At 38.1% G+C, this 27510-nt stretch overlaps 1 protein-coding gene across 14 annotated transcripts in view; it reads left to right on the forward strand.

The window, feature by feature from the left end:
- WDR27 (WD repeat domain 27) overlaps positions 1 to 27510 on the forward strand; it is a 275520-nt gene that overhangs the window by 86440 nt on the left and 161570 nt on the right. For all 14 annotated transcript variants that reach the window (XM_074036703.1, XM_074036702.1, XM_074036704.1 and 11 more), the window contains 2 exons: positions 1189 to 1286; positions 13716 to 13818. In XM_074036703.1, the coding sequence (XP_073892804.1) occupies positions 1189 to 1286; positions 13716 to 13818 (201 nt within the window). The remainder of the gene's footprint in view (positions 1 to 1188; positions 1287 to 13715; positions 13819 to 27510) is intronic.

Genomic DNA, 27510 nt, shown 5'->3' on the forward strand with positions numbered 1-27510 from the left:
TTTTCTTCTTTTTTATGCTGAAAGTACCACATGTAACACCAGCATTCAGTAGATGATCTGTAAATATCTGTTGAATGCCTCCTCAATTATTAGTGTGAATTATTATTTTAAAATACGTATTACAGCTTTGTTTCTTTTCTTTTTTTTTTTTTTTTTTTTCTTGAGATGGAGTCTCACTCTCTCTCCCAGGCTGGAGTGCAGTGATGCAATCTTGGCTCACTGTAACTTTCACCTCCCAAGTTGATTTCCCCGCCTCAGTCTCCCAAGTAGCTGGGATTACAGGCACACACCACCATGCCTGGCTAAATTTTTGTATTTTTATAGAGACAGATTTCACCATGTTGGCCAGGCTAGTCTCAAATTTTCCTGACCTCAGATGATCTGCCTGCCTTGGCCTCCCAAAGTGCTGGGATTACAGGTGTGAGCCACTGCACCTGGCCTTGAATTATTATTAGTTTGTTATTACTGAACTTAGTAAGCCTTTATTTTCTGTTTGCAAATGAAGGATGACTTGTAGGCACATCTATCCTTCATGAAATTTGTCTTAATATTTTTAATATTCTTGACCTAGAAGGAGGATGGAAATCATTGTTTATCACAATGTGTTTAGGTGATGTTTTGTGCCAAATGGTTCTGTAGATGGAGTTGAGTTCAGTTCCACTTAGTGAGAATTGCTTCTGATAGCACAGGGAAAGAGGAGCGAGTCAGAGTCAGGGCCGGGACTCGAGTCCCTGTGGGAGCTCACCCACATCGTCATCACAGGAGCCTGCTCAGTGTAGTTTAGCGGTTGATAATTGGCAGATAAAGAACTCGCCTTAACTTTAAGTGCTTTGTTGAGGGGCATCTTTCAGATGATTTATTGAATATGGCTTATGGTCTATACTCTGAACATGAATTTTGGTGTGTTACTATCTTGGTCTTTTGATCTTTGACCATTTTGTACTTCTGTAACTCTCAGTGGCATTACACATAAAGAGAACACACATCAATAATTCTCTAGGTCAAAATATACCCTCATTAACTACTTTATTTAGAAGTTTTTGGAGTCCAATTCTGAAATTGTTACAAATAAGAAAAAAACTGTGTTAATACCTTACTTGAGAATCAGCTATTATGAGATATCATTAGCATAACGCTTATTAACTCAACCTTTGAAAGTACATCTTGATTTTCCCCTTACAATTATAGGGTTCATCATTTACAACCCAACAGCCTCAGGCTTATAACCTCTTCCTGACCACGGCCATTGGCGATGGGATGAGACTGTGGGACCTGAGAACCCTGAGGTAAGGCTCTCCTGCGCCCTGCACTGCTGGGGTGGGGAGCTCAAGAGATGTAAGCTCAATCTGATTTCTTTTCCAAATGTGATGAGGTTGTGGTTAATCTGTGTACACTGATTATTCTGAGATTGATTTATGCACAGAAAAGGTAGCTCTGACTTTGGAAGGGTGAAGCACTAGGTGCTGGTCTCTCTGCTATATGTGGCTTAGGAGAGTAATCCCAGGCCCTTCCTGTGGGTCAGCGATGTTGAGGGAGACATTGGAATCTCCTAAACCACAGTTACCATATGGTGTGATTACTGCTCTCTCTCCCAAGTGTGTTCCCATCTCCTTTGGGTGCCACCCACGAGGCGTCGAGCACCCCCATAACGCAGGGCCAGCGGTGCCTGACTCTCCTTTTCCTACCTTCTCAGGTCACAGGTGGGAGGGCATTTCCTTAGATATACTATCGTTAAGTAAATTACTTCTCATTTCACGTCATGTATGTTTTAGATGCTTTGGTAGACTTTGAAAATGCATTTTATGAAAGTTAGAAAGCACCTTCGTTTTATCAGCAAAATATTTACAAAATTTTTTGGATAGGAATTCTTGATATAACTATATTTGTTGTTTATTTTTGAATGCAGTAGTAAAACTTATAGGCAGGTTTGTTGACTATTATTATTTCAAATTCGTGATGAGAATTTGTATGAGCAATCGTGTTGCATGTGAGGACGTCTTAACCAATGACTGACTGTATCACATTGCTGGTGGCATAAGATTATGATGGAGCTGAAAAATTCTTTTTGTTTAGTATTTGCTTTATTACTTTTTGTCGTGATTTTAGAGTGCATTCCTTCTACTTATAAAAAAAAATTTAACTATAAAGCAGTCTCAGGCAGGTCCTGCAGGAGGTGTCCTGAAGAAGACATTGCTTTTTTTTTTTTTAATTTTAGACAGAGTCTCACTCCTGTCACCCAGGCTGGAGTGCAGTGTTACATGATCTCAGCTCGCTGCAACCTCCCCGCCCCAGCACCCCACCCCCGAGCTCAAGGGATTGTCTTGCCGAAGCCTCCTAAGCTGCTGGGTTTACACGCCGAAACGCCACCATGCCCAGCTAATTTTTTGTTTGTTTGATTTTTTTGAGATGGAGTCTTGCTCTGTCACCCAGGTTGGAGTGCAGAGATGGAGTCTTGCTCTGTCACCCAGGTTGGAGTGCAGTGGCATAATCTCAGCTCACTGCAACCTCTGCCTCCCGGATTCAAGCCATTCTCGTGCCTCAGCCTCCCAAGTAGCTGGGACCATAGGCATGCACCATCATACCCAGCTAATTTTTGTATTTTTAGTAGAGATGGGTTTTCACCATGTTGGCTAGGTTGGTCTTGAACTCCTGACCTCAAGTGATCCACCCGCCTCCCAAATTGCTGGGATTACAGGTGTGAGCCACTGCACCCGGCCAAAACATTGTTATCACAGGGAGATGACAGCTCCATGCATGTCACTGCCCCTGGAGACCTTCCAGTGGGACAAGATGTGGAGGGGAAGACAGTGATGTTGATGATCCCAACTCCATGCAGGCCTAGGCTAATGTGTGTGTTTATGTCTTAGTTTTTAACAAAAACGTTTAAAAAGTAAAAAAAGTTCAAATTAGAAAAAAGCATGTAGAATAAGAATATAAAGAAATAAAATATTTTTGTACAGCTGTACAATGCATATGTGTTTTAAGCTAAGTGATATTAGCTTTGGGAGGCAGAGGTAGGCGGATCACCTAAGGTCAGGAGTTCGAGACCAGCCTGGGCAACATGGTGAAACCCCTCTCTACTAAAAATACAATAATTATCCAGGTGTGGTGGTGTGCACCTGTAATCCCATCTACCCAGGAGGATGAGTCAGTAGAATCATTTGAACCTGGGAGGCAGAGGTTGCAGTGAGCCAAAATTGCACCACTGCACTCCAGCCTGGCTGACAGAGTGAGACTCTGTCTCAAAAAAAAAAAAAAAAAAAAACAGTTTATAAAGTAAAAAAGTTACAGTAAACTAATGTTAATTTATTACTGAGGAAATGAAAATATTTTAAAATAAATTTGGTGTAGCCTAAGTGTCCAGTGTTTATAACGTCTATAGCAGTTATGGTCATGCCCTTGACCTTCATATTCACTCACCTCTTGCTCAGTGACATGCTCGGAGCAACTTCCAGTCCTGCAAGCTCCATTCATGGCAAGGACCCTATACAGGTGCACCCTTTCTAATCTTTTATGTTATTTAAATTTTTTTTATCTCAATAGCTTTTGGGGTACAAGTGGCTTTTGGTTACATGAATGAATTGTATAGTAGTGAAGTCTAAGGTTTTAGTGCACCTGCCACCTGAGTCTATACATTGTACCTAATATGTCGTTTTTTTATTCCTCACCCACCTCCCACCCTCCCCCTTGTGAGTCTCCAAAGTCAATCATACCACTCTGTATGCCTTTGTGTACTCACGCTTAGCTCTCACGTATAAGTAAGAACATAAGGTATTAGGTTTTTCATTTCTGAGTTACTTCACTTAAAATAATGACCTCCAGCTCCACCCAAGCTGCTGTAAAAGACATTCTTTTGTTCTTTTTTATGGCTGAGTAGTAGTATTTCATGGTGTCTATATACCACTTTTTCTTTTTTCACTCATTGGTTGATATGGTTTGGCTGTGTCCCCACCCAGATCTCATCTAGAATTGTGCTCCCGTAATTCCCACGTGTTGTGGGAGGGACCCAGTGGGAGATAATTAAATCATGGGGGCAGTTTCCCCCATACTGTTCTGGTGGTAGTGAATAAGTCTCATGAGATCTGATGGTTTTGTCAGGGGTTTCTGCTTTTGTGTCTTCCTCATTCTCTCTTTGCCTGCTGCCATCCATGTAAGACGGGATTTGCCCCTCCTTGCCTTCCACCATGATTGTGAGGCTTCCCCCGCCACATGGAACTGTAGTCCAATTAAACCTCTTTCTTTTGTAAATTGCCCAGTCTCGGGTATGTCTTTATCAGCAGCACAAAAACAGACTAATACAGTAAATCGGTACCAGTAGAGTGTGGTACTGCTGAGAATATACCCAAAAATGTGGAAGCGACTTTGGAACTGGGTAACAGGCAGAAGCTGGAACAGTTTGGAGGGCTCAGAGGACAGGGAAATGTGGGAAAGTTTGGAATTTCTTAGAGACTTGTTGAATGGCTTTGCCCAAAATGCTGATAGCGATATGGACAATAAGGTCCAGGCTGAGGTGGACTCAGATAGAGATGAGGGACTTGTTAGGAACTGGAGCAAAGATGACTTTTGTTATGTTTTAGGAAAGAGACTGATGGCATTTTGCCCCTGCCCTAGAGATTTGTGGAACTTTGAACTTGAGAGAGATGTTTTAGGTTATCTAGTGGAAGAAATTTCTAAGCAGCAAAATGTTTAAGAGGTGACTCGGGTGCTGTTAAAGGCATTCAGTTTTAAAAGGGAAACGGCATAAAAGTTTGAAAAATTTGCAGCCTGACAATGCAATAGAAAACAGAAATCCCATTTTCTGAGGAGAAATTCAAGCTGGCTACAGAAATTTGCATACGTAATGAGGAGCCAAATGTTAATCCCCAAGACAATGGGAAAATGTCTCCAGGACGTGTCAGAGGTCCTCATGGCAGCCCCTCCCATCACAGACCCAGAGGTCTGAGAGGAAAAAGTGGTTTCATGGGTCTGGCCCAGGATCCCTGAGCTGTGTGCAGCCTAGGGACTTGGTGCCCTGTGTCCCAGCCGCTCCAGCCATGGCTGAAAGGGGCCAACGTAGAGCTCATGCCATGCATCAGGGGGTGCAAGCCCCAATCCTTGGCAGCTTCCATGTGGTGTTGAGCCTGCGGATACACAGAAGTCAAGAATTGGGGTTTGGGAACCTCTGCCTAGATTTCAGAAGATGTATGGAAACGCCTGGACGCCCAGGCAGATGTTTTCTGCAGGGGTGGGGCTCCCTTGGAGAACCTCTGCTAGGCCAGTGCAAAGGGGAAATGTGGGGTCAGAGCCGCCACACAGAGTCCCTACTGGGGCACTGCCGAGTGGAGCTGTGAGAAGAGGGCTGCCATCCTCCAAACCCCAGAATGATAGATCCACCGACAGCTCGCACCATGAGTGTGGAAAAGCTGCAGACACTCAACACCAGCCTGTGAAAGCAGCTTGGATGGAGGTTATACTCCACAAAGCCACAGGGACAAAGCCGCCCACAATCATGGAACCCAACTCTTACATCAGTGTGGCCTGGATGTGAGACTTGGTGTCAAAGGAGATAATTTTGGAGCTTTAATATTTGACTGCCCCACTGGATTTCAGACTTACATGGGGCCTCTAGCCCCTTCGTTTTGGCCAATTTCTCCTTTTTGGAACAGCTGTATTTACCCAATACCTGTACCCCCATTGTATCTAGAAAGTAACTAGCTTTTGGTTTTACAGGCTCATAGACAGAAGGGACTTGGCTTGTCTCAGATGAGACTTTGGACTGTGCACTTTTGGGTTAATGCTGACATGAGTTAAGACTTTGGGGGACTGTTTGGAAGGCATGGTTGGTTTTGAAATGTGAGGACATGAGATTTGGAGGGCCATGGGTGGAATGATATGGTTTGGCTCTGTGTCCCCACCCAAATCTCATCTTGAATTGAACTCCCATAATTACCATGTGTTGTGGGAGGGATCTGGTTGGAAATAACTGAATCATGTGGGTAGTTTTCCCCATACTGTACTTGTGGTAGTGAATAAGTCTCATGAGATCTGATGGTTTTATCAGGGGTTTCTTCCTCATTCTGTCTTTGCTTGCTGCCGTTCATGTAAGATGGGACTTGCCCCTCCTTGCCTTCCACCATGATGGTGAGGCTTTCCCAGGCACATGGAACTGTAAGTCCAATTAAACCTCTTTTTTTTTTTTTTTTTTTTTTTTTTTTTGTAAATTGCCCAGTCTAGGATATGTCTTTATCAGCAGTGTGAAAATGGACTAATACATTGGTCGACGGGCACTTAGGTTGGTTCCATATCTTTGCAATTGTGAATTGTACTGCAGTAAACATACACACACAGTGTCTTTGGGATATAATGACTTATTTTCCTTTGGGTAGATACCCAGTAGTGAGATTGCTGGATTGTATGCCAGATCTGCTTTTAGTGCTTTAAGAAATCTATTTTTAGTTCCATGGAAAACAGTATGGAGATTTCATTTTTCTTTTTTACCGTATTTTTACTGTGCCTTTTCTTTGTTTAGATACACACAGAATTACCATTGTGTTACAGTTGCTTAGTACAGTTGCATGCTATACATATTTGTAGCCTAGCAGCAATAGGCTACATCACACAGCTTAGGTGCGTAGTAGGCTACATCATCTAGGTATGTGTAAGTATACTCTGTGACATTCACACAGGGACAAAATTGCCTAACTACGTATTTCCCAGAATGTATCCCTGGCATTAAGTGATGCATGACTGTGTAGTTAACTCCTGGCATCTTCTTAGTACTCAGCAAACAGCTAGCAATATCCGTTTTCTAGTTATTATTGCTCATTTATATGTTTTTTTATTTGTATATATTTAGGAGGTGCAAGTGTAATTTTGTTACATGGTCAGATTTGTAGTAGTGAAGTCAGGGCTTTTAAGGTATCCATCACCCAAATAATGTGCATTCTCCCCATTAAATAATTTTTCTTCCTCCATCCCCTTCCCACCCTCTACCCTTCTGAGTCTCCAGTGTCTATGGTTTCATACTGTATGTCCATGTATACACATTATTTATCTCCCACACATAAGTAGGAACATGTGGTATTTGTCCTTCTGTTTCTGAGTTGTTTCACTTAAGATCATGCCCTCTGCTTCCATCCATGTGCTGCAAAAGACATGATTTCATTTTTTCATGGCTGAATAATATTACATTATATGTGTGTGTGTGTATACACATGCAAATATACTACATTTTCTTTATTCAGTCATCTGTTAATGGGCACTTAGATTTATTCCTTATCTTTGGTATTGTAAATAGTGTTGCAATAAACATATGAGTGCATGTGTCTTTTTGAAATAATGATTTCTTTTTCTTTGGGTAGATACCCAGTAGTGGAGTTTCTGAAATGAATGGTAGTTATATTTTTAGTTCTTTGAGAGATCTTCACATTGTTTTGCATAGAGGTTGTACTAATTTACATTGCCATCAGCAGTGTATAAACTTTCCCTTTTCTCTGCATCCTTGCCAGCATCTGTTACTTTTTGTCTTTTTAGTAATGACCATTCTGTCTGGTGTGAGATGAAATCTCATTGTGGTTCTAATTTGAATTTCTCTGATGACTAGTGATGTTGAGCATTTTTCATGTGCTTGCTGGCCATTTGTATATCCTCTTTTAAAACGCTTTTATACTGTTGGTGGGAATGTACATTAGTTCAACCATTGTGGAAGAAAATGTGGCATTTCCTCAAAGACCTAGAACCAGAAATATCATGTGACCCAGCATTCCCATTACTGGGTATATACCCAAAGGAATAGAAATCATTCTATTGTAAAGATACATGCATGCATATGTTCATTGCAGCACTATTCACAATAGCAAACACATGGAATCAACCCAGATGCCCATCAATGATAGACAGGATAAAGAAAATGTGGTACATATACACAATGGAATCTAGGCAGCCATGAAAAGGAATAAGATCATGTTTTTTTGCAGGGACATGGACGGAGCTGGAAGCCATTATTCTCAGCAAACTAACACAGGAACATAAAACCAAACACTGCATGTTCTCACTTATAAGTGGGAGCTGAACAATGAGAACACATGGACACAGGGAGGGGAACAGCACACACTGGGGCCTGTCAGGGGGGTGTGGAGAGGAAGAGCATCAGGATAAATACCTAATGCTTGTGAGGCTTAATACGTAGGTGATGGGTTGATCTGTGCAGCAAACCACCATAGCACATGTTTACCTGTGTAACAAACCTGCACATCCTGCACATGTATCCCGGAACTTTAAATAAAGTAAAAATATCTATTCATGTCCTTTGCCCACTTTTTAATGGAATTATTTGTGGTATTTTTTGTTGAGTCGTTTGAGTTCCTTGTAAATTTTGGATATTAGTCCCCTGTAAAATGCAGTTTTCAAGTTTTCCCCCATTCTGCAGGTTTTCCATTAACTCTGTTGGTTATTTATTTTTCTGTGCAGACTATTTTTGTTTAATTAAGTCATATTTGTCTATTTTTGTTTTTGTTGCCTCTGGTTTTGAGTTCTTAGTCATGAATTCTTTGCCTAGACTGACGTCTGGAAGGGTTTTTTTCTAGATTTTCTTTTAGTATTTTTATAGTTTCAGGTTTTACACTTAAGTCTTTAATCCACCTTGAGTTTGTTTTTGTATATGGGGTCCAATTTCATTCTTTTGCCTATAGCTATCCAGTTTTTCAGCGCTATTTATTAAAAAGGGTGTCCTTTCCCCATTGTTGATTTTGTCAATTTTCAAAGATCAGTTGACTATAAATATGTAGTTTTATTTCTGAGTTCTGGATTCTGTTCCATTGGTTTATATGTCTATTTTTATACCAGTACCATGTTGTTTTGGTTACTATAACCTTGTAGTATAATTTGAAGTCAGGGAATGTGGTGCCTTCAGCTTTGTTCTTTTTATTTAGGATTAATTTGGCCATTTGGGCTCTTTTTTGGTTCCTTATGAAGTTTAGGGTTTTTTTTTTTTTTTTTTAATATATATAACGTTGTGAAAAACAACATTGGTATTTTGAAAGGCATTGCATTGTATCTATAGATTTCTTTGGGCAGTATGGTAATTTTAATCATATTAATTCTTCTGATCCATGAGCATAGGACATTTTTCTCTTTGTTTGTGTTATCTGTAGTTTCTTTCATTGATGTTTTATCGTTTTCCCTATAGAGATCTTTTACCTCCTTGGTTAATTATATTCCTAGGTATTTCATTGTTTTTGTAGCTATTGTAAATAGGACTGATGTCTGGTTCTCAGCTAAATCATTATTGATGTATAGAAATGCTACTGATTTTTACACATTGATTTTGTATCCTGAAATTTTACTGAATTTATTTATCAAATCTAAGAGTGTTTTGGTGGAGTCTTTAGGTTTTTCTAGATATAAGATTATACTGTCAGTCAACAGGGATAATTTGATGTCCTCTTTACCAATTTGGATGCTTCTTTTAAAAAAAAAAAAGCAACTTTTTAACTTTTTTTTTTTTTTTTTTTTTTGCCTAATGGCTCTGGCTAGGACTTCTAGGACTATATTGAATAGAAATGGTGACAGTGGGCATCCTTGTCTTGTTCCAGTTCTTAGAGGACAGACTTTCAACTTTCCCCTATTTAGTATGACCTTGGCTATTGGATTGTTATATATGGCCCTTATTATTTTTATGTATATTCCTTCAATGCTTAGTTTTCATTGAGGATTTTTATCATGAAGAGATGCTGAATTTTATCAAGTGCTTTTTTTTTGCATTTATTGAAATGATCCTATGTTTTTTGTCCATGATTCCGTTTATGTGATGTATCACATTTATTTATTTTTGTATGTTGAACCATCCTTGCATCCTGGTATAAAACCCACTTGGTCATGGTGTATTATCTTCTTGATGTGCTATTGGATTCTGTTTGGTGATATTTTGTTGAAAATTGTTTTTATGTTCATCGGGGATCTTGGACTATAGTTTTATTTCTTTGTTTTGTCCTTGTCTGGTTTTGGTATCAGAGTGATATTGGCCTCATAGAATGAATTAGGGAGAATTCCCTTCTTCTTGACATTTTGGAACAGTTTCAGGATTGATATTGGTTCTTCTTTATATGTTTGGTGGAATTTGCCTATGAATTCATCTGGTCCTGGGCTTTTCTTTGTTGGGAAACTTTTTTTTTTTTTTTTTTCCCTGATTCAGTCTTTCTACTCATTATTGGTCTGGTCAGGTGTTCTATTTCTTCCTGCTTCAACTTTGGGAAGTTGTGTATTTCCAGGAACTTATCCATTTTCTCTAGGTTTTCTATTTTGTGAGTGTGTAGTTTTTCATAATAGTCTCTGATGATATTTTGCATTCCTGTGGTATTGGTTGTAATGTCTGTTTTTCATTTCTAATTTTGTTTATTTAGATTTCATCTTTTCTTGGTTAGTCTACAAGTGGTTTATCAATTTTGTTTATCTTCTCAAATAACTGACTTTTCATTTTGTTGATCTTTTAAATTGTTTTGATGGTCTCTATTTCATTGAGTTCTGCTCTGATCTTTTAAATTTCTTGCTAACTTTGGATTTGGTTTGGTCATGCTTTTCTTGTTCCTTGAGGTGCAACATTAGGTCGTTAATTTGTGATCTTTCTAGTTTTTTGGTATAGGCATTCAATGGTATAAATGTTCCTCTTAACACTACTTTTACTGTATCATACAGGCTTTACTATGTTGTATTACCACTTTCATTCATTTCAAAAATTTTTAAATTTCTCCTGAACCCAGTTCAATTACACTTCTAGAGCACTTATTAATGTGCCATGTGCTGTAAGAAGAAATTTACTTTATGAACTCATTTAGGCCCATTTCGTGAATGGGGAAAATGCAGCACAGAGGTGAGCAACTCACCAAAGTTGCTCATTTGGTGAGAAGGGGCTTAGCTGGCGTCAGGGTTGAACTTGGCCCTGGGTCACCTGCTCTTGGCCAGTGCTCTCTATGGCCTCTTCGCTGAGCTCATTAGACAAGAAACACATGTTCATGAGTGAAATGTTCATGGTGTATTCTGGGGTAGACACAGCAGGATATAAAGCTGCATAGTATGCATCTCTACTTTGTTAAAGGAAAACAAAGCCCTTTGCACATGCAGAGAAAATGTGCAGTACATGTGCCACAGCACTTTCTGGGGTTGTTATTGAATGGAAGGATTATGAGTACTTTGATTATTTTTCTCTCTTTTTTTTTTTAATAGTAAAAGAAGAATGTGAAAATTAAAAAATTAATGTAAAAGAAAAAAGGAATTAAATGTATGACAAATATTGTGACAGATGTTTATGACATTTTTACAAAGATTTAGTCTTTTCTCAGTAGCACAATACAGTTCAGGTTATTTTCTACAGCCTATATTACCATCTACAGAATTTTTCTAGACAATTATCTTGGCCATTGTGGCAATGCACTCCAGCCTGGGTGACAGAGCAAGACTCTGTCTCAAAACAAAAAAAAAAAAGGAATTATCTTTGCTAGGTGTGGTAGGCTCAAACCTGTAATCCCAGCACAGAAGTTCAAGACCAGCTTGGTCAACATGGTGAAACCACGTCTCTACTAAAAATAAAAAAATTAGCCAGGTGTGGTGGTGAATGCCTGTAATCCCAGCTACTCAGGAGGCTGAGGCAGGAGAATTGCTTGAACCTGGGAGGCAGAGGTCACATGAGCCTAGATCATGCCACTGCACTCCAGCCTGGGTGACAGAGTGAGACTCCATAATAAATAAATAAATAAATAAATAAATAAATAAAATAATTCTCTTTGTAGAATTTATACTACATAGGACATGATAGGTAGTCAATAAATAAAATACTGAACTTGACACACAAAATCAACAAATTAAGATATTACATAGTCAGGCATGGCATTTTTATCACAATTGTGTACAACTATTTCACGCTTAAATAGCTTTGTTCTTCAGGTGAGTGTTTTAAGGCAGTAACTGCATCCAGCGTGATTCTAGATGATAGATATGATTGGGCGGATGTGTTTTCAGCTGAACTGCTGCCCGCGGAGGAGCCCGGTTAGCCCTGCCCAGAGACGGCTCTGTGGTTGTTCAGCTCCATTGCTATGTCTTACAATGAAGTGGACACTGCTTTACTGCACAGGGCTTCTTTTCATTGACATTTGGATAATTAATATTTAAATATTTGTAATCGTCAGAGAATTTGGACAGAAGCCTTTTAAGATCCAGGAGACTTAGGTTAAGCCTCTACTGTGACATACAGAACTGCAGGCATTGTATGGAAAACAAGTTAATAAAAAAATATTTAGCTAAGCTATCTTAATTTATTTTCCTAAGATTGTTTTGAAAATATAAATCATTCCTGTAAATATAAAGTGTCCAATATGTATATTCCTAGTAGATAGTCAACAGAAATTACTTTTTTAAGGGAATAAAAAGATATATATTTATTGTAAAAAGTGAAATTGTTATGAAATTGCTTCTATAGAACTAATTGATTACTATTTCTGCCAGTCCTATTTTATTTTACAGCAAATTTTATATCAGTAAAAGCCATAACTAGATATGTAAAGGTAGCTTTATGTGAGCAGGCTTCCAGCATTCCAAAGCGAGATAGTTTAGGCAGTTACATTGTTATCAACAGCCGTAAGCTTAATTTACAGATTGTTTGTCACATATATGCTATTAATTTTATATATTTATATGAAATGTAATTTATATACAAATAAAACCCTGTTTAAGCAAAAAAGTATATATGTCCTGATAATTATGATCACTGCATATATAATGTACTCAACAATATAACAAGCTGATACGGATTTTTATGTGTATGTGCATGCACTTACACTGTGCACAAGGATACAGTTAGCAGAGTGTCTTTGCTCTGCTCTTTCATCACTTTAATCACTAGAACAAATACAAAAGCACATCTTTTGTATTTATATTTTGTGTTTGTATTTTGTATTTGTATTTTTATTCGCATTTGTATTGTATTTGTACTTTGTTAGTACTGTATTGTATTTGTATTTTGTATTTGCATTGTATTTGTATTTTGTATTTGCATTTGTGTTTGTGTTGTATTTGTGTTGTATTGTATCGTATAGTACCGTATTTGTATTTTGTATTGGTATTGTTACCTGTGTGCTGTATGACTTTGCCACCACTCAGGGCACCTGGAGCAGGAACCTTGTCAGGCATCTTTGTGGTCCCCAGCCCAGTGCTGCTCAGTGCTTGCGGAGTCTTCTTAAGAAGGCGCTGGTAATCTCCAAAAGGTGTTGGAGATTCTCTCCATAAAATTAACAAGAATTCCTTGGCATTTTTCACAATAAACAAATTTTATATGGTACTTTTTAAATAGTTGTGAAACTTAACCACCCTTCATAGAATGTTTTGCCTCCAAAACGTCTCTGAATAATTTAACTAAATAATTTATTATTTTAGAAGATTTGTTAGGTTTGTTTTGATATTTTAAAAATTTCCAGAATATGTTTACATTTAATATTTATCATATATAAAAGCTTATTTACTATTAGTTTTGTCATCTTTGGGAATTTAAGATTTTGAATAGTGTTTGAGTTATTTTAAAATATCTCGAGAGAGACCCATTAACCATTTAATAATTCTTACGTATAAAATATTCTTCCATTATTCATTTGTTCTTTTTGTGAAGAAAAGCAACAAGTTGTTTTCTTTCCTCTAATTTGCATTCAAATTTAAAAATGATTTTTCTCCTGGTGTTTCTTTCCTCCCCGTAGGTGTGAGCGCCACTTTGAAGGGCATCCATCCCGCGGCTATCCATGTGGAATTGCTTTCAGTCCTTGTGGGCGATTCGCGGCTTGTGGGGCCGAGGACAGACACGTATGTATTTGTATTTTGACAGTCTATAAATGTTTAGCAGTCTATAAATGTAGAGATTCTAGACTTTGGTAATGTGTAGACTGTTTAATATTGTTGCATATTAGAATAGAAACCTACTTGCAGCTTGACTGTTGGTCAATATTTCAAGACGCTTACACAGTAATAGCATTTTAATAATGTGTGAGGTATGAAAGATGTTTTTACTGAAGCATGATAAACAGTAATCACTCATGAATTATTAATAATTTCATAGATACTTGTTGAGTGCCTACTATTTGAAAGACACTGTGCTACACGTTGTATTTTCTTTTTTATTACAAGATTATAATATTAATTAGTGAAACACCAGATCCTGTCTATTTAATGGTGTGATCTTTTCCTAAGTTACATCCTTAGGAAACAATGTGCTTTTATTAATGGAAATGCCCCCCCTCCCCTCCACATTACACATTATGTGCACGTGCACCATGCCTGGCTAATTTTTCTATTTTTAGTAGAGACGGGGTTTCACCATGTTGGACAGATTGGTCTCAAACTCCAGACCTCAAGCCGTCCGCCTGCCTGGGCCTCCCAAGGTGCTGGGATTATAGGCGTGAGCTACCACACCTGGCCTAATTTATCTATTTGTGAACCGAATCTCTTTGTACAGTGGTGTGTACATGTATGTGTGGTGGTTCTGGAGATTACAGCATATATGCCTATTATCTTGTTAGTCTTCTTAGAGATGGTTCTTCATTTCCAGTGAAATGTGAAGACTTTATGACCAAATTGGTCGCCATATCCTTCCCATTCCATGTTGTAGCTGTCTTAGGTATCACATCTTCATGTGTTCAGAACTCTATCACAAAATGTTATACTTTTTTATTTCAATAATTATACATAATGGTGTAATATATTTATCTAGACACTTAGCAATTTCTGCTTTCTTCTTCATTCCTTAAGTTTCAAGTTTACATTTAGCACTTAGAGTAGTTTTTCTCTTTTTTTGACCTGGAGAATTTTTTTTAGCATTTTTTTAGTGCAGTTCTACTGGCTATGAATTCCCTTACTTTTCTTTCATCATAGATTATCTTTATTTTGCTTTCTTTCCTAAAGCATATTTTCACTGTGTCTGGAATTCTGACTTGACAGTTCTTTTCTTTTTTTTTTTTTTGGTTTTTGTTTTTGTTTTTTTTTTTGAGACGGAGTCTCGCTCTGCCACCCAGGCTGGAGTGCGGTGGGGTGATCTCAGCTCACTGCAAGCTCCGCCTCCTGGGTTCACGCCATTCTCCTGCCTCAGCCTCCCAAGTAGCTGGGACTACAGGCGCCCACCACCTCGCCCGGCTAGTTTTTTTGTATTTTTTTTTAGTAGAGACGGGGTTTCACCGTGTTATCCAGGTCTCGATCTCCTGACCTCATGATCCGCCTGTCTCGGCCTCCCAAAGTGCTGGGATTACAGGCTTGAGCCACCGCGCCCGGCGACAGTTCTTTTCTTATAGCACTTTAAATATGTTGTTACACTGTTTTTTGGCTGTATTTGTTTTTAATGAGATATCTGAAGTCTTTCCAATCACTGTTGAAATAGGCAGGTGTAAAGTTGGGAATATAAATCAAAACTCTGGAGATAAAGACTAATAATCAGGATAGAGATGATAACTGAAGTGTTAGTAATAAATAAGGTGCCTATGAAGAATGGATACAATGAGTAAACCAAAAGGTAGTGAGTAGAATTCCGGAGAACCTCGACAGTTGAAGCCAGTGGGGAGAAACAGAAGGAAAGGATTTGAGTTACAAGAGGAAAACAGAAGTGAGAGGGTTCCCATGAGGGCCAAGGGAAGCTACAGCTCAGTGAAGGGGAAAGATTCAACAGGTCATGGCAGCGGCAAAGAGTGGAATAATCAGTGATGAACAGAGGCCGCAGAAGATGAACAGGTAGCTGAGGAATGAACGGGAGAAGATGAAATGAGGATGGCACTGAGTGTTCCTTACAAACGGTACATTTAAAGTAGAATAATTAATCTATTTATTTTTCAATAATAAAAATACTATTTTTATTACTAATAGTATTATACACATCTATTTTTATGTATCTTCTTACATTGACTCAGCAGATATAAATACTTGCTTTCCCTCTTATCCACAAGTCAGGCAAAGGTAAAATTAATGTACCTGTACATTTAAAGCAGGCTTCTTAAATATTATCACACACCTTCTAGATTCCCCTGGGCATTTTATTTGAGACCTTTTAGTGTTGATCAATTAGAGCAAAAAAATAAATCACAGAAATGTGTGTTTGCCTAATTAATACTGAATATATTTGCTTCCTAAAGGCTATGAAGGATAAGATAAAAACCAGTGGAAGAAACCAGTATATTTCAAATGAAGACAGCATTTTTGGGGATGAGTGCTGCACTGTGATTGAAATCCAGAATGATTTATCTGTTTATTATATGTCATCTGCATAGACAATACACATCTTTGTGACCTTAAATACAGCAGAAAAAAAAGCTTGAAAAAACAATGACAGAAAAATTCTCAAATAGAAGACACACAATTTCAGATTCACAGCTTTCAGTGAATTTCAGATTCAAATTGAATTTGAATCTGAATTTCAAATTCAAAGCACTCGGTGAATCCCAAACATGATAAATTAAAAGAACACTGTTCATTATAGTTTCTCCTACCCTTAAAATGGACTCTGCCTTTGAAATTCTCCAAGTCTATATTCCAGTGCATTGAAACATCTCTTCTCCTCTTATTTCTCATTATTTAGTTAGTCCAGACCTGCATGATCTCTTACCTGATAAATATCAACTGGTCTCCATTATTAATGACTTCTTTTTTTCTTCACTGTTGCCAGAATAATCTTCTTCATATTCAGGCTCAGCACTGGCTATGATGGAGTAGCTTGGAACTGACTAGAGTGCCTATCAGAACTACTACACAAAACCTGGTTAAACTAGGTTTAACATTCTGCAGCTACTTTTTCTCTGAAGGAGTTTGCCATTTCTGAACAAAAAAAACAGACCTATGTTACAGGCAAAGCCATACAGAGGGATGCAGCTGTCTGTGTGTGTGTGTGTGTGTGTATGAATGGTAAGAGGTGAAGTTGTACATAAAAATTTTTCTTGATATTGCAGGGATGTAGAGATAAAAACTTGAAAACTGTAGGGCCATGAAGGGTCAAGTGCCGTGCCTGACACTACCAGTATTCCTGTCAACATATTTTATTCAATTCTGGAGCTAAGGAGGGCAAGAAACTGATAGGCTCAGCAGAAAACCTTTAGAAGCAGAGTGGGGTTTTTAACAATATTTCAGGGCTGAGGATATAAATATCAGAGGTCAGTCCCTGCTAGTGGGGTGGGAGTTCCCAATGGACACCTTAGCTTACCCCTGGATAAACCAGGAGTTGATGGAATCTCACCCAAGCTGCAATCCAGCCTTGAGTCTGCTCAACTCGGTTTATAGTAAGGAAGTCTTCTCCTGCTCCGTCTGCCCACCTTTCTGGAGTACAATAATATAATTTTGAGCCTTGGGAGGTTTTTTTTTTTTTTTTTTTTTTTGTAATATGCATAGCATTCAGTTTTGAGTCAAAAAGTACAAATATGTCAAGACATAGAGAAAAAAAAAAAGGAAAAAAAACATCATAATAGAAACAATACTATGGGTGACTCAGGTATTGGACTTAGCAGACAAGGTTAATATATTCAAGGAAATAGAGTGCAAGTCAGAGGCCACAAATATAAGGATGGAGAATTTTACCACATTGTTGGAATTTCCTAGAACTGAAAGTTACATCATTTGAAATTAAGAGTGTAGAGACAGAAATGTTGAAAATAGCAGGATGGGAAATGAAGCTGATATGACAATACTTTAGTGTAAAGTAGACTTTGGGTCTTAATGCATTACTAGAAATGATGAATGACATTTAATATGACAAAGATGCCAATCTATGTAGAAAATGTCATAAACCTGTATGCACCCAATAATGTAGTTTCAAAATATATAAATCAAAAGTGATATAACTCTGAGAAGAAAAAGATGTGTCTTCAATCATAATGGAATACTTTAACAAACTTCTCTTAATGACTAGAAATGACTAGAAAACAAACAGATTATTGATGATCATGACACTTTTTAATGTAAATACAATTACACTTTTCTTTGTAAATACTATGTGTTTAAAATATTCTGCTGGGTCTCTATGTAGAACCAGGATCTTACGTGTGGCTTAAAAGGACTTTCACAACATGCCTCCAAATTACCTATCTATGTTCTCTCTCGATTTTTTTCTATATATCCTACTTTCTGTGTCATACAACTTCTGGATATCACAGTTCTTTTTATAATAATAATTTTAAAAAGATGAACCAAAAAATATTCTCACAGAACACAAGACTACATCAGAAAAATGTGTCTGCTAAACAGGTGAAAACTGATGATATATTTGCAAATTAGCTTAAGAAAGTTAAGAAAACACATACAACATCGGAAATTGCTAGACAACAGGAATATATGAAATGAGAACTGATGAAAGTTAGGAAGGCATTAGAAAAAAATTCAGAAATAAAGGCCAAATGCAAAGGAATATTATAGAAAGCAAATATAGCGAGCACAATAGGGAAAAAGGATACAAATGAGAGAAGTAAATAAAGAAAATGATAAAAGAAATTCAAGGTGAAAAGGTAAATATAGAAGTTTAGCAAAGGAGATTCAACCTACATATAAATGGAGTCCCTGGACATTTTTTTTTTAAAGTTAGTTAAACTAAAGAACAAATAATTAATATAATTCAAAAATATATTTTCTAAAATTAAAAAAGTTTAGTTAAATCTAGATATTGCAAGAATACCTGGGAAAATTGACCCAGACTAGTTTGCATAGAAATACTGCTTAATAAGTCCATTTGACTACAAAACACCTTTGTGGATCCATGTAAAATGTTCAAATGCTTATAAGGGAAACAGTATCAGCTTGGATTGGACTTTTGTAAATCATCATTTTTTTTTTTTGTTAAAAAAACATTGGGAAGAACATATTTAACATACTCAGAAAGATAATCTGAGTCAAGAATTTTAATATCCAGCTACATTTTTTTGAGTATAAAACCAGACACACAGTTATGAATATGCTAGAACTGAATGGTGTTCCCTCGAGTTATATTGAAAAATAAAGCTTTATAAAACCAAGCTAGGATTGAAGAAGTTTCAGCAAAAGCTTCAAGGTGAGCAGTGAATGTGTTTAACTATGGAAGATCAAAAGGTGGGAATGAGGTACGACAGAATACTTTGTAAATGTTCTGTTACAGTTTAATAGTACAAAACTGGGAGACGTGAGAATATAACTAGAAAGTAGAATACATCTCTTGATTCTCTTGTAGATGTTAATTGAGTAAGAAGAGATCAGTTGAAGCTGACAATAGAATTGTAAGCTCTTAAATGTAATTTAAGAGTATAAAATTAAGATAATTATGACTAAAATTGAATGTCGAGGAAGAGAGATGGAAAAATGGTTGCTAGACAGCCTCACTGTTGGGCATAGTAGTGAACTAACATGCATTGTCTTAGAGAGGAGTGGACCAAGAGTTTTGTATAAAGCTTTTAATAAAATATAACTGCTGGAACAAGAATTCTGCCGTTTTTAAGTGCCCAAAGAAATATCTAGATAGGACAAATAAAATAGACCATAAAGTGCCATACATTATATAGAATTAAAAGTAAAATACTAGGATGAAACTGAGATGGAAATGTCAGTCATATTGATGTCTTCGTTGTTGTTGTTTTCATTTATTTTTGAGTCTTGCTCTGTTAGCCCAGGCTGAAGTGCAGTGGCATGATCATGGCCCACTATGAGCTTGAACTTCTGGGCTCAATCCATCTTCTTGCCCCAGCCTCCCACATAGCTGGAACTACAGGCACATGCCACCTGGCCTGGCTCATTAGTTTTTTAGAGATGAGGTTTCACTGTGTGGTCCAGGCTGCTCTCAAACAATTGGCTTCAGGCCTCCAGCCTCAGCCTCCCAAAGTGCTGGGATTACAGGCCTGATCCACCATGCCTGACTCATATCAATGTTTAAGGAAAAAAAGAAAAAAATTTCAGATTGGATTTTACAGATGAGGAAAAATGTCTGAGTCCATGCTGAATATAGGAGATGCCTTAAGCCAAAGTGATCCAGGAAGGATAAAGAAAAGAGATGTTTAATGTATACCAGACAAGTGAAAATAAAAATAAAGCAGATTATGTGATTTTAATATCACACAAAACACAATTCAACCAAAAAATTATGAGGCAAAGATACTTATAATGCCAAAGGCCAAAATTCACAATGAAAATACATGTTAGTATCTAATTTTGAAGAAAATAAACAAATTTCACAAGGTGGAAATGATAAGAACCAGTTAATAAGTAGCCACACATTAATAATGGAGACTAATGCATCTGTCTCGGTCCTTGGCAGGTCAAGTGCACAGAAATTATAAGGTTGTAGGAAACTTCTATATCATAATTGATAATGCATTATTTTATAGATATTCATAGTAATGTTTGTCTGCCAACAAGGAAGGCGTCTTATTTTCAAGTGCACATCAAATATCTATGAACAATGACCATAAATGAATACAGAAAAAAGCTCAATAAATTAAAAAAATAACACAAAATCAACATTTTCTCACTATAATGCAATCAAAGTACAAATTTAAAAACCAAAAAGTTTCTTCCATCTAAATATTAAAATTCCGTCTGTTAAGCAACTCTTGGTTTAAAGGTATGAAACAAAATATGAAATTGTAGAATTTCTTGAAAATAATGCTGTTTCTAACATGACATATCAGTGTCTCTGGAATACCCATAAACCAGTTTTTGAAGGGAAATTTATAGCACCAAATACCCATATCATACATTTTTAAAGGGAAAAAGTAAATGAATATCTAACTAAAAAGCCAGACAAGGAACAGCAAAGTAAATCAGAAGAAATAAATTGATAGAAAAGCAGGTGAGAAGTTAGAAAACAGAAAATCAGTAGAACTAATAAATAAATTAAAACACTAGTTGTGTTTTTTTTTTTTTGTTGGTTTGTTTGCTTTTTGAGACAGTGTCGCTCTGTCACCCAGGTTGGAGTTCAGTGGCACGATCTCAGCTCACTGCAGCCTCCGCCTCCTGGGTTCAAGAGATTCTCTTGCCTCAGCCTCCCCAGTAGCTGGGATTACAGGTGCCTGCCACCACGCCCAGCTAAGTTTTTGTGTTTTTAGTTAGAGATGGGGTTTCACCACGTTGGCCAGGCTGGTCTCAAACTCCTGACCTCAAGTGATCCACCTGCCTCGGCCTCCTAAAATGCAGGGATTACAGGCATGAGCCACCATGCCTGGCCAAAACACTAGTTTTTTAAAAACGCAAGCAACAAAATAACTTAATCAGTGCAATTTTTTTTTAAAAAATAGAGAAAGCTTAGTCTATAATTAATAAGCAATGAGTAGGCAAAAGCATGGAGCAGAAGGATTTTGAAAATCATGAGACTGCTTCTCATAATTTGTGCAAATTAATATGAAAGCCTCTATACAGATGGTTGAGTCACAGAAATTTAGTTTATCAAACTGGCCCCCAAAGTAGAAACAAATTTAACAGGCCACTTTTCTTAGAAGAAATTGAGAACATTTTCTAAGAGCTCCTTGTGAAATAGTACCAGGCCCATATGCTTTCTCAGGGGATTTTACCAACCTCTTAAACATCAAATAGTCCCAAAGATACGTAACTGTTTTAAAGCATAGAGAAAGAAGGAAGACATCAGACTGCTTTTTGAAGTAACCCTAACTGATAGAAAACTGGATGAAATTTCAGAAAGGAGTTATATTTCATTTATGAATATCAATTGAAAAGCTTAAATAGGAACACAGAATTAGTGCATTAACAATAATTTATCGGCCGGGCGCGGTGGCTCAAGCCTGTAATCCCAGCACTTTGGGAGGCCGAGACGGGCGGATCACGAGGTCAGGAGATCGAGACCATCCTGGCTAACACAATGAAACCCCGTCTCCACTAAAAATACAAAAAAAATTAGCCGGGCGTGGTGGCGGCGCCTGTAGTCCCAGCTACTCGGGAGGCTGAGGCAGGAGAATGGCGGGAACCTGGGAGGCGGAGCTTGCAGTGAGCCGAGATCGCGCCACTGCACTCCAGCCTGGGCGACAGAGCGAGACTCCGCCTCAAAAACAAAACAAAACAAAACAAAAACAAAAAAAAAAACAATAATTTATCATGTCCAAGCGGGTTATGCATAGAATGCAAGGATGATTTACTGTCAATAAATCCACTAATAATTCCCTCATAATATTAACTAGTATAAAAAGAGGACTCTTACAACCATGTTCCTGGATGCAGAAAGCTGCTTCAATAAAATTCTAGATTCATTTCTGCTAAAACACCCAGTAAAAGAGGAATCCATGAATGCCTCTTTCAAATGATAAAATGCCTATCTCAGCCCAAAAGCTGACATCTTACTGAGAAAACTTTAGAGGTATTCTATGGTTGGGAACAGAGCCAGAACGTTCATTAATTCCACAACTATTTTACAGGGTATTGGAGATATTTCCCTATGAAATTGGACAGGACAACTTAACAGATATGAGCACTGAAAAGAACGGTGAAAATTATGTTTATTCATAGGTAACAAGATTACATATCTGGAAAACCCAAGAGAATTAGTGGCCCATATGAACAATAAAATAATTCAGTGAAAGATTAGTAGTATTTAAATTAATATATGGAACGCAATAGTCTTTATAGGTGCAAAAAAAATAACCTCTGAAAAGTTATAGTGGAAGAGGAGAACTCATGAAAATAGCCTCAAAAAGGATAAACCATTCAGGTATTAACAAGATTTCTGCGAAACCTGCACTAAGAACATTTTGTTTTTCCCCCAGAAGTACAGACTTAGACAAATGCAAAATCGTAACTTGTTCTTGGATAGGAAGATTTAGTTTCATAAAGAAGGCAGTTCTCTGTAGGTAATTTGTAAATTTAACACTGCCCCAACAACAACAAAATTCCAGTAGGTTTTTCTGTAGCTGTACCGTTTGATTGTGAAGTTACTTAGGAGAATAAACAAGTAACAACGGTCAGAATACCCTGAAAAAAAAGAACAATATGATGGGGAGAACTTACCCTGTCAGCCATTAACTTATGTTGGAAAGCCTTTCAAATTAAAACCATGTGGAACTGGTGCACGAATACCAGTATTTCTTAGCTCCCGCCACGGAAGGTGCTTGGAAGCAGTGACATTCCAGCCATCACCCTTAGTACCCTCTTTGCAGCCTCTAAATGCCGTTCCCCACTAACAGAAGCCAGAACTCCCTGGGTGGAGAGCTGGTTCCAGGTCTGTGGCAGAAGACTTACAAGATGAGCCAGGGACATCTTATGCCAAAGAGAAAAGAAGAAATCAAAGGGTAATGGAGTCATATAACAAGGCCACAGGCAACAGCCAATTCCCAAGGCCTTAAGGCTCCTGCTGCCTTAGGCATGTACTACTGTCTGCTGGTTAGACCCATGGGCAGCACCACATCAGTGCCGTATTCTGTTGGCCAACGGAGGGCTAGCTGAGCATCCAAAGAGTAATGACTGCGATTGACTTCAAACATTGTGTATCCAAACCCTTATCATTTTTTATAATACTCCCCCCAGAAAGTTATAGCTAAAAACAAAAACATAAAATATCATTGGTCCCCATTTGGAGGTAACTAGGGCACCTGTCCCTTACTCAGAAGTGTGCCTTATGAAGGAAAATACTTAAACATTTGTCTGCCTTTCCTGTTCGGACTGTATTTTAAGTAAACCAAATAGCCTACTTGGTAAAGGAAAGTTATTTCTTAGTGGATTGCAGACAAGTGGAATGGATGAATGGCAGGATTAGAAAATCACCCTCTTCAATCTTAGATGCAGTAATTGACTGAGGCAAATGTCATCAGTAGGTGAAATTATCAGATGAAGATCATGGCCCAAAGGAAGCTTGAATAATAGACATTTCGCTTAAGAACACATACAGATGGTCAATGCGTACGGGAAAAACGGGCTCACATCACCAATCATCAGGGAAATGCAAGTCAAAACCATAATAAGATACCATCTCACACCTGTTAGAATATCAGAAAGACAAGTGACGATGAGGATGTGGAGAAAGGGGAGCTCCTGCATAGTCGGTGGGAATGCAAAATGAGGCAGCCACTGCGGAAAACGTGTGTTGTTTCCTCAAAAAGCGAAAAGTAGAAATCACATGATCCAGCAATCTTGGGTATTTGTCCAAAAGAATTGAAATCAGTATATGGAAGAGATACCTGCGCTTCCATGGCCATTGCAGCACTCTGCACGATATCCACAGTGTGGAGGCGCCCTAAGTGTCCGTCACAGAGGAGTGGATAAGGAAAATGGAGCGTGGACGTGGAATCACATTATCCCAAGGCCTTAAAAAGTGACTGCTGCCTTAGGTATTTACCAGTGTCCACTGGTTAGACCAGTGGGCGATATCACACCCGTGCCCTGTTCTGCTATGTCTCTGGAAGAGGACGTGCCAGAGAAAAGGGTGGGGTTTATTACTGTGTGTGCCATATTTATTTTGCCAGACCTTGATGGAGGTTGACAAGAGTTGGAGATTGTGCGTCAGCCTTGCAGCCTGATGAGATGATACCATTTGCCTCCCATGGCTTGTGTGGCGGGCGGCCAGGTGGTCCTGCATGCCACCATCAGGAATTCTCCAACAGAGCCTTTGCTTCTTGCTGTAAGGAGGCAAGGCTTCTGTCTTGGTGTGACTTTGTTTTAAATCTTGACCATTTTAGGTCTTCTGAGAATAGTTTACTTTTTTGTAAACTAAAAATTCAGTATCTGAAGAAATGTACAGAATACTCGGAAAATGTCATTTCTGGAATTATTTTCAAAAGCAAAATAAGTGAGCATAATATGACAGTTGATTCCCCTCTGGAAAATGTCGCTACCATTGTCAAGTTTCAAGAGTGCAGAACTCACTTCTGTTTGTAATTCTTCGTCCCCTTTCTTGTGTGGGGTTAATTTGGGTAAAGGGAAACGAAGGTCACATGTTAGGAACTCTGTGAAAGGAAGAATGAAAGAAACTTCATCCTCGCAGACGTGGCTCAGCAGAATTGCAAAATAGTTGTAATGAATCGGCGTAGTCCTGCTTCCAAAACACTTCGCTTCTAAAGTAGTACATTCAGTCCCTTACCAATTTTTGTAAAAACATTTTTGAGCAGTCAAGCATTATTCCAGCACCCACAGATTTATGCCACATCCTCATCTTTTGCCTGAAAAATATTGCTTCCTTTTTTCTTGCTCCTTCTCTCAGGACTTCTTGATTTGGTTCTGGCATGAGATCTACCTACACAGGTTTTATTTCCAGCTCTGTTTGTTTTCTGAATATGTCTTAGCCTCAGCTCGTTTCTCTGTGGTGGCTGAAGTGCTTCATGACTCCAGTGAGTACCTCTAATTAAAATGTTTCTTTCACACATGGATTGTGGTTACATTGAATCATTTGCAGAGCTGTTCATTACCATCACTCTATGGCTTATTGTCCTTCTGTATGTATTGACACTGTGTAGGATCACAGCATAAGAAACCTGTGTATCTACTAAAATATTTCTGATATTTGGGCTTCCAGTTGCTGTGTCACATGTAAAATTGTCATGATCAGAAAATTCATGTACCCCAAGATTCTCTGGACCAAAAGATGTTTCATTTAATTCCATTCTCACTGAGGAAACAAAAGACCTTTCCTTGATAAATTTTACCTCGCCTTTTGCCACTATATTATGTCATTCTATGTGTGTTTTGAGGTTTCATGTAAATGGAAGCCAGCTGATCTCAGGAAGCGCTTTTCAAGAGGTGAGCGGCCTTGGAAGGCTGCCTGCCCTCAGCCTGGCTTCCTTGTCTATGGAACTGGGACAATAAAAGTGTTTTCTTCATAGTGCTGCCGAGAGGGTTACACGAGAAAATTTATATAAAATTCTTATCAGAGTGCCTGACAAAAAGTCAGTGTCCAGTAAGTTCTTGCTGCTGTTAACCTCTGTATTTTATCGTTGGAAATAATGGATGGAAAAGAGATTCAGTCATTATAATTTCCCTTATTTGTTTAATCTAAACAGCAGACAGGAGTTCTGAAGAAATTCAGAAACCCTTTGATATTAAATCAGTCCTGAATGAAAAATAGCAAAATAAGCAAAGGATGATTTTGGAAACACCTGTGAGATTAGAGGGAATTTGAGGATGCCCTGACCATGTGTGAATGGGAGTTGTCTTTGGCAGCCCAGTGAAATAAACAGCAAAAGCTTAGAAAAATCAGTTTGGAATCTCAGCACTGAGGCTCCGTGGCTGTCCTGGTAAAGTGCTCTCTACCTGTCATGGTTTCCTCCATAAAAAATGGAGATTGCGATAAAATAGGGATGCACCTTGGTCCATTTTTGTAAATGGTTTATGTAACAGTTGTGTTTTGTAAATAGTGACACACTGTGTAAATGTTAGGGTTACCCTCACCCAGTGGTTCCCAAAGTGGGGTGCCCTGGACCAGCAGCATCAGCCTGACCTGGGAACCTGTTAGGAGTGCACATTCCCAGGCCCCATGCCACCCCTTACAGCAGCAACTGCACAGGAATACTTTTCAAATAAAGATGTGCTTGTGGCAGAAGAAAATAAAATGTAGACATTTTATTTCTCCACTTTCCTTCAAAATTCAGCTGACTCTTGAACAACATGGGTTTGAAATGCATGGGTCCACTTATACATGATTTTTTTTTTCAACAAATATATTAACATTTTTGGAGATTTTCAACACTTTGAAAAAACTCATAGATGAACCACATAGCCTAAAAGTCTAAAAAAATTAAAAAGATATGTCATGAATGCATAAAATGTATGTAGATATTAATCTATTTTATCCTTGACTATCATAAAATTTACACACGTTTTTAAAAAGTTAAAATTTATTAGAATGTATGCACATTCTCAGTCAAGAGAAATATAAACAAGTGCAGAAATGCAGTACGAAATCATCACTTCATAAACTCGACTGTCGTCCATCCAGCACTACTGTCCTCATTTCATCGCCTTGCTCTTGCTGTTGCGGTGAGCTCAGGAGTTACAAGTATCCCTTAAAACTTTGTGTGATGCTCATCGCCTCTGTGTGAGCTGTTTGTCTCTCCAGTAAATTGTGTGTTGCAGTGAAAGGTGGTCTCTTACGGCTCTTGTGTATTTTTCATTGTGTTTAATGCAATACTGTAAACCTTGAATCACACCATGGGACCCATAGGAAGTGCCCCTAGAGATGCTGAACTTTCTCCCAAGAAAAGCCACGACTTTACAGAAAAAGCTGAATTGCTTGGTATGTACGTAGACTGGCAGGCGGCTGCCCTTTCAAGATAAATGAATCCAGTATAAGAAATAATGTAAAAAAAGAAAAGGAAACTCGTGGAGACATGGCTGCAGCTGTGCCAGCAGGCATGAAAACCTTGCACGTTTTGTTAAATCCTTTTAAATCTCATATTGCAAATGCAGCTTTTATGTGGGTGCAGGATTGCTATGAGAAAGGCATACCTATAGACTCTAATATGATTCAAGAAAAAGTGAAGTCATTATCGGACAAAGCAAAGGGAAGGTGAAGGATGACTTGATAATTTTAGAAAGAGGTTTGGCTTAAAAAGTTCAAGATAGGTCTGGACATGGTGGCTC

Source organism: Macaca fascicularis, chromosome 4, assembly GCF_037993035.2.
Source record: "Macaca fascicularis isolate 582-1 chromosome 4, T2T-MFA8v1.1".
NCBI classification, from domain to species: Eukaryota; Metazoa; Chordata; class Mammalia; order Primates; family Cercopithecidae; genus Macaca; species Macaca fascicularis.